At 29.7% G+C, this 12,325-nt stretch overlaps 1 protein-coding gene across 1 annotated transcript; it reads right to left on the minus strand.

Annotated features, from left to right (window-relative positions):
* Positions 1–47: 47 nt before the first annotated feature.
* On the minus strand, positions 48–7,158 carry LOC116779646 (venom dipeptidyl peptidase 4). The gene is made up of 13 exons (XM_032674036.2): positions 7,000–7,158; positions 5,355–5,511; positions 4,839–4,930; positions 4,677–4,760; positions 3,174–3,226; positions 2,844–3,034; positions 2,597–2,766; positions 1,877–2,521; positions 1,576–1,801; positions 1,340–1,490; positions 1,077–1,237; positions 621–826; positions 48–255 (listed from the first exon to the last, which is right to left on the minus strand). Exons 1-13 carry the CDS (start codon positions 7,000–7,002, stop codon positions 163–165), a joined length of 2,232 nt encoding a protein of 743 aa, XP_032529927.2. The 5' UTR covers positions 7,003–7,158; the 3' UTR covers positions 48–162.
* Between the last annotated feature and the right edge of the window lie 5,167 nt (positions 7,159–12,325).

Here is a 12,325-nt window from a genome sequence, read left to right on the forward strand (position 1 = left end):
ACGTATAATAAAATTGAAACAACAAAAACGAAAATAAGACTCGAAAATTTTGTATTAATAATTTATTTCCATTCATGCTCATTATGAGGGTAACATTTTTTATACACCAATGAAAAATAGAAATCACAGTCTTAAATGGTATAGTTATTTGAACACATATAGTTATAAGTTAAAACATTGCGACCAGAAGTGATCCAATGTATGGTAGAAATGTCGACTCACACCTCGCAAAGAATGATTTTCATCAGTATAACTCTGTAACAAAAAAAAGATGAATTTAAATGTGAGGGGATGAAGATACGAAAATGTAGACTATATACATTTCTCGGAGAGGAAAGTGGGTGATATTCATTCAAACATTCATTCGCCCCGGAAGCAATACTGAATAACAATTGCAATTTAAATAAGCAACTAAGTTTACAATAAATCTCCAGCCAAGGACAAAAATAATGTCTCACAATGGACGTTTATCCAATATTGGCACCCGTTGAGACGCCAAGTGGAGACGAATTTAAATATATATATAATAATACAACTTACATAATAAATGAAGATTACTTTCTTTAATACCGACTAATTAAGCTAAGTAAGTAATAAGGTAAAATGTTTTTTACACATACCATTTGTTCAAATGCAATGTCAGCTCTTTGCAGCACCTTGGCTAGTTGCAAGCTGTGTTGGTAGTGAACGTTGTCATCACCAGTTCCATGTACTAAAAGATAACGGCGGTCTCGGAGTTTTTCAGCTTGCATCATCAGGTCTGAGTTTTCATAGCCCACTGGGTTGTTTTGAGGTGTATCCATATACCTCTCCGTGTAAATTGTATCTGAAATTTCGTTTTTGCTTTATAACATGTAATAAAAGACGAGGTATGAATAGGTTGTTACTTTTATTTATTGTTGTCTTTATATAATATGCAATCTTTTATAGACTACTGATGTCAAAATAAACCTACAAGTGAACTAAACTAGCCTTTTAGTCCATGAAGGATTTAATATTTCATTACGGACTGTGAGTAACAGGAATTGACATCGAAATTGATGTAAAATTATTATAAGGATGTATGATTCTAATACCATAATATAACCACGAAGTAACTGGAGCGACAGCAGCGCCACACGTCACTATCTTGTCATGGTCTCTGATCAACATCATAGTGGTAGCGTAACCACCATAACTCCATCCCCAAGCTCCAATACGGTCGGTATCAATGAACGAATACATACTCACAAGTCGTCTGAAGCATTCAAAACAAAATGGAATTATAATATATTCCTTGCACTCAATTTATTTCATATATTCCAATATGTATTTTTTAAAGAATGATAAAACATTTCACCTGATAGCTGTTAAAGTATCGGTAATTTCAACAGTCCCAAGAGCGTTGTTGAGGGCGTGCATCGCCTCCACACCCATCGCGCCCGAACCCCTTACATCGATCGACGCTACTATGAAACTACGATTGCCGCTTAAATAAAGATTGTAGTATTCTGAAAATTTAACAAAAAATATAATGAATATATGTGACACCACTTAGGTCTGTAAACGATTAATTTTTAATTATAAATTATATACCAAGATCATAGGTGTCTTTGACTCTAGTTGTTCCGGGTCCAGCGTATAACCTCACTATCATAGGATACTTCTTCCCTGGTTTCATTTCAGGTGGCAACAACAACTTGATATGAGCCATCGTATCCTCTTCTAACGAAATCTTGTTAAATAAGACCAAAGGCATTTTATAACGACTCAATTTTTCAAGCAATTTCGAGTTTTCCGTTATGATCTTAAAGCCTCTATTCTGTAATTAAAAGTATTATTGAAAACTAGTGTTGGACAACTGTTATACTTAAAGACTATGTATTTAAAAATATACCTGGCTTTTGAAAAAGTATGTAACTGGAGGTACATTTACGGCACTGCACGATACAATTCCATAGCTACCTGCCGGTGAAAACATACCATCAACGTTGTGACAAGTCGGTTTGGTGCACGAAATGCATCTATTGATTCCTTTAGAGGCACCCCACAGTTGTCTTTGCCAAGGTTCATTTCCCGGGGATACAATATACAGAACAATGTCTGATTTCTGATCCCATCCCAATATTTCTGTGACTGTGGAATTTCCTGGACTCAAATCGGTCGTTTCTTGAGTTTCGAAATCAAAATGTGCTACATGCATAAATCTCTGATCTTCGTAATGCATGGGTTGAATTTCTAACATTTTCTTTCCTGTTTTATCGAAAAACGGTTCGTTAATATCAATCCAACCATTGGGTTCATTATGCTGTTTCACTATATTGCATTTGTTCTCTTTTAGATTGCAGTTCACTAAAACACTAATACTCTGTCGTCTGTTAAGCCATAGAACGACGAGATTTTGATCAGTAGCCCAATTGACCCTCCCCAAAATGTGATCTAGGCCCACAATATCTACAGGGGCTGGAATCATCATCGGCTCACTGGACGTGTCATTGAGATTGAACACACGCAGTTGCACATCTGGATTCGTGCGACCTGCCTGACAAACAGAAGAAATGATTTCATAATTATAACTAGAATATAAATAATGGGTACCAGAAATATTCTTACTAACCTTAGGATATTTAAAATGAACGAGTAAAGGATATTGACTATTAAAATCGGACGGTTCCCCGTAGTAGGGGTATAAGGCGGACTCCACTTGAGTGTCATTGAAGGTTGCTACGGCCAAGTAGGTCCCATGAGGTGAAAACCACATTGCTTCCGCTGCATTAAACACTTCCTCTGGAATCAATACACATAGAAAAATGTTAGACGAAATTAGCTTAACAAGAATTCAAAAAATGTTTATTAATTATTACCTTCATAAATCCAATCTGTCACACCATGATATATTTCTCCTGGGATGCCATCTTTCGTCAGTGCTGTCACAACATCGGGTTGAGCCAAGTCAGGTATATAGTACACATTGTTGTCTTCAACGTACGCTAAAGACTTGTCACTGCCCCATACAACAACCTGGAGCGGTCCGTGGGCGATGTTAGCGATTTTACTGTAAATTAATTTAAAAATCAATATTATTAATTTGTCGTCTAATATAATATATAAATTATTATTATCTTAAGACAAACGCTATATAGAATTCATTATTGTGTTAATTGAAATAATTATGAAATGTCGTTGGTACTCACTTCTTCTCAAGATCATACAGCGAATATTCAGCCAATGTTGAATATCTATAAATCTGAAACATATTTAAAAGCTGACTTTATTTAATATGAAAATAAAATGAAACTAAACATATTAAGAAAAAAAAATATATGTTAAATAAGAAATATATTCTTTTAGAATTTGCTTATCTATATTAAATGTAATTAGGAGATTTATAGGAGGGCTACTTTATGAATAGTTTAATTATATCTCATATAAACTGATTATATTGAATAACAATTGTGTTTTATCTTATATATCCGTTAAATTTTGTGTTATTAGCACAATGATATCATTAAAACTGTAATAATGTCAACAATTTAATTAAACGAGATGTTTACATTTGAAATATCAACTACAATTTGTTTTGGAACCTTTCATAATACCGTTGAATAAACAAGAAAACGTGTACGTTTTATTTCATTAAGACCAGCCTCCACAGCTTTAATATCTCAATACTTTAAAGATAATTTGTTCGATGGATGTTATTATTTATTTGTTAAAAGTGTCTACCTTAATTTTTTATAGTATTTTATATAAAAAAAACTCTTGCTATACATATTTTTGATAGGAACGAAAGTTAAACATAATTTTATTTAAACAAAAATTCTTATAAAGATAGCAAAGTAAACAAACCAGAGTCTATTACATTTGATATTCGCACGTGTCTTACGATTATCATTTTAATCGATTCATTGTTTTACTAAAAAAGCTTAATTAATTATAAAAATATTTATGCATAATTTTTATATAAAATCTATATTTTATCCTCCAGCATGAAAAGTATTCCGATCGTGCTAATACATTTCGAATTAACCACCTCTTTCACCAAAATTATTATATTGTTCATAATTAATATTGAGAAATTTGCCTTATTTATAAGTTTTATCATATATGAATATAGTAATTTTATTGTTACAAGTTTTCAATATTCATGAACCACGTGCTTGTCAAGACATGTACATATAGAGAAAGTGACGTTTACAAAGAATGTTCTCAGACTTTAAACTTTGCCAGGATTTGAGTATAATATTTATGCATTTTTAACATCATGTTTATGCATTTTGTCGTAAGATAATTTGAAGTCTGTTGAATAAATCCTTAAGGGTAATTTCATTTCTTATTGGGCAACTCAATCTTCTTGCGTCATGTGGGTTAGCGTGTTAATATAACTTAACAATCACATTTTACATGCACATCGCGTCTGTTATTGTAATATATTTCTTAAATTTCACTGTTGATAATACGTAAAACTATTACGAAGCGAACAAACGACCACAGCATTACAATAAGATTGGTTTATGGATTAAGAACAAAGAATGACGTCAAATCACATTCTATTAGATCATACATATTTATTAGGTTTTTAATGTTTGAGTTTTTACTCGATAATTGTTCTATTTAAACGTCAGTTATATGTTTTATTATTCTATGTTATCTGTATTCAAACAATGGTTATATTATTAATAACATTAAAACCTTACCTTCTTTCTACTTGGTGTAAGTACTAGTAGTACATATTTTTGATCGTTCGAGAACGAGGACACCGAAAACTGGCTCATGTTGAGCTGAAAATATCAAATAATTAATAATGGATGAAATTGAGTCGTAACCAAAACTAACAGAATAATATATTCACAAGTTACCAATTCCTTCTTATCCAGTATTGTGCTGTGTGTGTCGGTGATGGCGTCATATTTATTTACTGAATCTGGTTCCGCTATAATATATTCCGTATCTGAAATGAAAGTGTTGTATCAATTAAAATATAGTTACAATTGTAAAGGTGGTCGCCGTAATACAATTAATAAATAATAATTTAAAATATATAATCGTGAATTTTTTTTAAAGGATATTACAGCTAATAAAATAAATGAAAAAATTTTTGGTGGCAATTATGAAAAATTGCGAATACTGTCTTTAAGATGAGATTCCTAACAATAGTTTATAACATTAGTCATAATCGATTATTTAATATTCTGCATTTTTCTATAAAAACCTTCTACGTATATATGTTAACTATTTAGGAATTCAATTAAATGCTATCGTAATGTTGTTATAAAAATATCTTATGAATCACTAACAGCCCAAGAATTATATAAAAAGGAACAATTATGTTGACACTATTGATTCGAATTGAATATTTGTACTTTTATCAATACCTGATATCCATTGTACAGCCACTCTATCAGGAAAGAACTCATGTTGCAAAGGCACCAATTCCTCCAAAGTGAATGTCTTCAGGAGTCCTTGAGGTGAAGCAACAGAATCGGCAAGGAAGTACACCAATGCCGTTGCTAGGACTACCAGATTATATTTCTGTAATTAAATATACTACACATTAATTATATAATTACATTCGACATCATAAGAAGCCTACATTGAACATACTCATAAATTCATATGTATAATATATTTCTGTAATGATTCATTAATTTAAGAACAACTTTGAGGTTTTTGGATCATAATTTAAATTAAATCATAATGAATTTAAATGTGAATAGGTAATAGGTTCCTTTCACAAATATGTTGTCTCTTGAAAAATAACGTTACTTTGTCTAAAAATAATCAATTCCATTTATGAATGTTTTTTGTAAATTTCATACCAGCTGCACAAACATTAATCAAATACTATTAAACGTAATTACTAATTAATTCAACGCAATCCTACTATTGCTATGGCTTTTCTGATTGTTCTGATGTCATTGCTTTGACGTCATAGTAAAAACCTTATCAGTGGTTCAATAAATATTATTTTAATAAACGAGCATTCATAAATCATTAATCAATTAAAGGTCGTTAAACAAATCGTCGGCACGATCTCTTACGTATAAGAATGTCATATACCAGAAGTATTGCAGTGGCCTTCCTTCCGTGTATGAGAAACAAAGTCTTTGTTCTTTATACCGAAGAAACGATATTTTTTATAACTTTTACTTGTTTAATACCTTATGATAATTTTCAAGTCGAACCAAACGACACTATCGTAACACATGCCATTTTGAAACCTTCCATTGTAAAATATGTTCATTAATATATATTTTAAGTCTGATTTCTATTACTATTTTTCTAAAATCGGGTACATATATGTAACAATCAGTCATTAAAATTTTGTTTATATAGGAGGAAGATATATCCAACAACTGCTACGTCTCCTCTGGTCACATTATCTGCATTTTTATTTACTATATACATACCTATGTACCTATAACTTTAAGTTTTGAAGTTAACGAAAATGTTTATTTGAAACTTGGAAATAAAATAGCAAACATTGTTCTAATTTAGTTAAAAAATTATACTTAGATTTGTAATATAATATATATTACAATCTTTTTAAATGTCCCATGTTAAGGACAACGTTTTTCATACTTAGTACTAAGAGAAATAACACCAATTTAATACAAGACAATACATATTTAATGTATTTTATCTCTTGAATTCCAATTACACATGGAATAATACCATTTGGAAAAATACGTTTATTGAAGATAATAAAACAATATGCATTATAACACAAAACGAAACACATGCTCGATATGACAACATATAAAATTGCTAGAAGGAAAAAAAAGTATAAAAAAAATGTGATAAACTAACGCAATTTATGAACTAAATAACTCCTTAAAGAATAGTCAAATTCTTCTTGTTCTAAAACGATCAACGAGGTTTTTAATAAGCACTAATTAATCTTAATTGCTAATTTAGTGAAGGCGTTCTCGCAGCTATTCGACGTTAAATAGATTTATTAAGTTTTTTTTTTATAATAAAATCAATACTGTTATAGTAAAATGCAATGAATGTACATACCATTTTACGATTATGAATGGGCTCGTCACTGTATAAGAGGATAGCACCTCAACTATTTAAGTGACTAGATCAGATCACATCACACGAGTTGGTCGCACGCCTCACAGACACGGACTGCGCTCGCGCCAGCGGACTGAGCTCTCACCCAACGTACATACCTACATTTGAATTACGATTCGGCTTTACTCTCAAATTTATGCTATAATTTGTTTATTAAGAGTTACAATTAAAACCGGTTTTTATTTATTAGGGTATGTTATATAATAATTTTATGACTTTATGCTAAACAATCTTCGTATATTCTTTGCTGAGTTATTTATATATGAAAATAAAAAATATTTCACTGATAGATTTTTTCGGAACAACACTCGTATGAGTTGTATCATAGTATCCATATTTTTACATATAATCCATATTTTTAGTTCGCCATCGTTACGAAATTAATATGTTGTCTCAGTGACGAATGCGTATTTCTAATTACGATTGTAATCTTTTTAAACTATTGTTAACAAATGCAAAGAATTCAGCTCAACCTAGATAAAGGCTGTGGTTTACGTTTCTATTCCATGGCCACACGATATTTTCAAATGCCTACTTTAAAAAGTATATTATTAAATCATATTTTATGATTTAATATTTTGGCAAAATTCTCTTTTGGAAACCTCAAAGTCAAGGCATAAGTTAATACTAAAGCATTAAAATCAAGTCAAGCACTCGAGTCCATGAACAAACTTGTTTTTAAAAACATATGATGACCATAAAAGAATTTACTTAAATAAAAGCACACCATGAATAATTCTTTTGACATGGTGTGGATCACATATTAGTTCATTATAATGGATTTATGTTATTCAATATACAGCAACTTACTCTCCAGTTTGTATACAATCAAAGCGGACGTTTTTCTACGCTCTAATTGTATTCAACAAAATAGGATGTGGCGGCCAATGTCATTTGAATTACTTTGCTAGAGTTTGACACGCTTGGCGTTACGCAACCCGCCAACACCAATACGCTTCAATGGTTCGACTCAAGAAAGTCAGATTTTATACTTATTTGTATACAAAAATATTCATTAAAATATATAAAATACTATACCTTAATCTCAAATCTTAATTTAAAATTAAAAAAAATTATTTATAATATATTTTCCTTAACGTTTTATATAGAGATATTTTACTTAAAATAACATTGTTTCAGTTGCATAATTGTACCTATTGTTAATTTTTAATGTAACAAAATGTAATAAATTCAATATGAGTACATTTTTCGTCATAGCACAGGGGGTCAATGTTCTGGTACACAGCTCACAACATACCGTTAAGCAATCCCAAGTCATGTTCATACATACAACTGTAGTGAACTATTTGTTTAACTCATTAATCTCCATAACTATTGAATAAAAATTAATATATTTCGTTGAAGTCAAAGTTCAAATGAAGTTGCAAATAAAGTTTTGTTATAATTCCATTATAATTACCTATAATATATATGACTAGTTTAAGGTCATCGTCATAGTCCGCATGGACTTAAAATAAGCTAATAAATGAAACGATTTTCATACTAACTCAGAAGATTAGATTCAACGAGTGTGTATATTTTTTTTATATAAAATTTTTTGAATGTTACATTTGGTTGCCATACAATGTTTGAAATGACACTCTTTTCCGGAGCTGAGTGAGAGCGCTCATCTTCATAAAACACATCAGTGGCCAGTGTTTCGAGTTTGAATCTTCAATATAAGAAGGTCATCTTCTCTGCGAACACTTAGGACTAAAACCCTGTAACTTTTAAGGTACCGGTTAAATCAAAGGGCCGTCCGACGTGTAAGTGGAGTTGCGTCTGCGAAGCTCCCTAACATTGCGAAGAACCCTAACAGCGCTGCTACCTTATGCAACGCCAAATCTGTCCGATAAGCTAAGACACTTGCGTGCTCCAGCGAGTCTTACACGGGATTTGAAGATAAGCCTTTAAGTTATTCTCACATATGAGATATTGTAATGTTTCATCAAAATACATTAAGTAGTAAGTATAATTATCAGGGAAGAGTAACAAATTCAGGCGTCCGTGCAAATATTTTAAGTTTATAATGTTAATAGTATCAGACAGAGGCTCACACCTTTTAGTCTACTTGAATTTTATGAATAAGTATACATATTTATATTTCAGTTTTATTATTACAATGTAAATTAAACAAACAAAATTCATAGTGAATAATCATTATCCTTAAACTATACTACTGTCACATTTAAAAAATCTTTTATTTTGAGTTTCTTTCTTCTTCTTTATTTATTTTGTTTCTAACATAAGATATAAAAGTTTCACAAATAAGGCATATTAAAAATACCTATATAAAAATGTACTTAGATATATATTTTCATGTCATAATACGAAATCAAACCAGAGAGTTCTATACTCAAGCATAATAATTTAAGTTTAAAATTAATCATCATCATCATCATCATCATCAGCCTATCGAAGTCCACTGCTGAGCAAAGGCCTCTTCTCACATGGAGAAGGCATGGAGAAGAAAATTAATATTTTTGTATAATTTAATTTTAATATTTAATACTTATAGAATTCCGAGTTAGATAACTAAGCTATGACTGAAACGGTTTTGATAAAATTTTTAATGTATATAATTTTTATAACTAAAAAATTTATATAGCCAGATTTCATTCGTTTTATTACAGTTTTTGAAATATTGTTAGCACCCCCTGAAAAAAATTGTTAAAAAGTAAATATTCCGAGCGGATCCCGAATGTTTTTATTTGCTTATTTGTAAAATAATGCTATATGATCACCTTGTCCCAGTTTAAAAGTTTAAAGATTACTTTATGATGACAGGTTATTTGTTTAATCGTAATCGAAGTAACCGTCGGTAGTTTGCATTATAAAGTTTAAAAAAGCGTATAGTGTGCGCCCTACTTTATTCTAAATATTAATATATCTTTTTAAAATTGTCGAATCTATTCAGAAAATGAAAATATATGTTCTTGTTATACTCGTAACGTGCGATGACGTAGCAGCATTTCATTTACTTATCGCAGCTAATAATCTCAATTGCAATTCGCAAAGGCCACCATGACTACCAGAAAAAGCACTTAATTAAAAATTCTTCTGATGTGTACTTGCCCTCTGAAAGAGGTTGTATCATTTTTAAATTCAATTTCATAAAAAGTTAAGGAGTTTAAGCAAATTCCTGAACATATAAAAAATATATATATTAAGTAATTTAAGAAAATAGTTGGTTATTTCAAATAGACACATGTGTGAGGAACGAAATTTTTAACATATAAGACAATTATGACTCCAATGTTTGTCTGACGTGTATTTTAAGGTAATTCTATATTTAAATATTCAAGTCAACTTTATTATATATATTTTTAATTTTTTTTTTTCGACGAACGAATTGTTAAAAGCCACGGTTATTTTCCGTTATTTATTAATTTTAAAATTTATCTCTTCACGGTTCAAGTCGTTTTAACTGAAACCGAACCTTGTTCGTTTTTATCTGGTGAATTTGCATGTAGGGTAGACTTGGCCGCGTAACCTTTATCTAATTTATTTTCTACCTACAAACCCTGAATTTAAATAAGCAAGCTTTATTTCTCGACTTCATTATTTAGGTAGTTGTTTTAAAAACTCAAAATAAGTAAATTATTGAATATAAAGTAAACTGAGTGTTTTAAATATTTTAAGACCCACAGTAACGCTTACTAATTTATCTTTTTTTTTTGTTAAAATATGACGAGATCAAAATTCATCAAGTTCAATGGGTGAAAATTTTGATTTAGCATGAAATAAAAATGGCGGCTATCGGGCTATTGTAATGTTCTCTTTCATTAAAGTACCATAAAAGACAAAAAAATGTTATCGCATTGAATGAAACGTATGAAAAAAATTTTTTTTTGTATGCAATATAATAATATTCTTTTAAATGAAATTAATATTTTACGGATAAACTATGCGTGATTTATTTTTGTAAAAAACTCCATACTCCCGACGTTTCGGTTACTTTTCAGCAACCGTGATCACGGGCAGACGTGATGGGCACATCTGTTGTATTTTCATGTTTTTTACAAAAATAAATCATGCGTAGTTTATCCGAAAAATATTAGTTTCATTTAAAAGAATATTAGTATATTGCATGCTAAAAATAAATTTTCATTTAAATGAATAAAACTCGCGAAAATCTTAGATCTTACTAATATTCTTATTATATATATATTTGTTTTACATGTATTGCATAATATTTCTTAGTATCTAAATACGGGTTTTTGAAGACAACATATTTCCGTGTTTCAGAATGCTGTTAGGTCTGGTCCATTAATTAAAAAGTAGATAATTAATATTATGAATTAATGATTGACGTAAGAAATAAAATTAAAAATATGATCAATAACTAGTAATTATTAATTTAATTAAATATTTAATAGCATCAAAATTAAAAGAGTTATTTCTAGAATTCACAAGCCACAGAAGAGTCGATATCTGTATTTAATACAATTTTTTCTATGAAATATTTATGTGAAATTTGTATTATTTATGTTAGTACAATATAAATAACTCAAATTTACATATAAGTATGATGTCACTCTTCATTACATCAGCTATTTGCCAGTGAAAGTCCCTTCAAAATCGGACAAGCCGTTTCAGAGTTTAGCCGGAGGAAACAGACGAACGGATAAATAAAAAATGTATACAAATTTTTTAACATGCATAGATATACATATATTAAGCATTAGATAAATAAAAAATTACAGCCCCCATGAAATTATGCAATTATTTTAACAGTAGTTACACAACTCATCGCGAGTTCGCAAAACTATATAATAAACAAACACTACTCAGTTTAAATTATCGTTTGATTTTTCAATAGTTGTGTCAAGTACTATAAATGTTATATTTTAGTTTTAAATATGTACATACTCGTTACTCCTAATTTACTATGAGTACCTAATTTGTATTTACGTTTATTTTTTATTTATAAACTCAAAAATAAGGGTTTTGTTTTATTAAAAATGAGGAAACAATCTAGATTGACTTATTTGTTTCCTTTTGAATAAAATAAAAACGTAAAGTTTTGTTGTTGTTTTTTTAAATCAAACTAAAAAAGGGGATTCATTTAAAATAAATAAAAAAATATATCACAGCCAAACCGAGAATTAAAAAATATATCACAATAAACTAGAGATCATAATCAAAAATCAAAATATTATCACAATAGAGTAAATCACACTTTTCTAGGAATAGTTTATACTTCTAACAAAATAAATAGACCCGTTTGTTTTTCATTGCTTAAACTTTTACTGATTCGTTACTT

Source organism: Danaus plexippus, chromosome 2 (genome assembly GCF_018135715.1).
Source record: "Danaus plexippus chromosome 2, MEX_DaPlex, whole genome shotgun sequence".
In the NCBI taxonomy this organism is placed as follows: Eukaryota; Metazoa; Arthropoda; class Insecta; order Lepidoptera; family Nymphalidae; genus Danaus; species Danaus plexippus.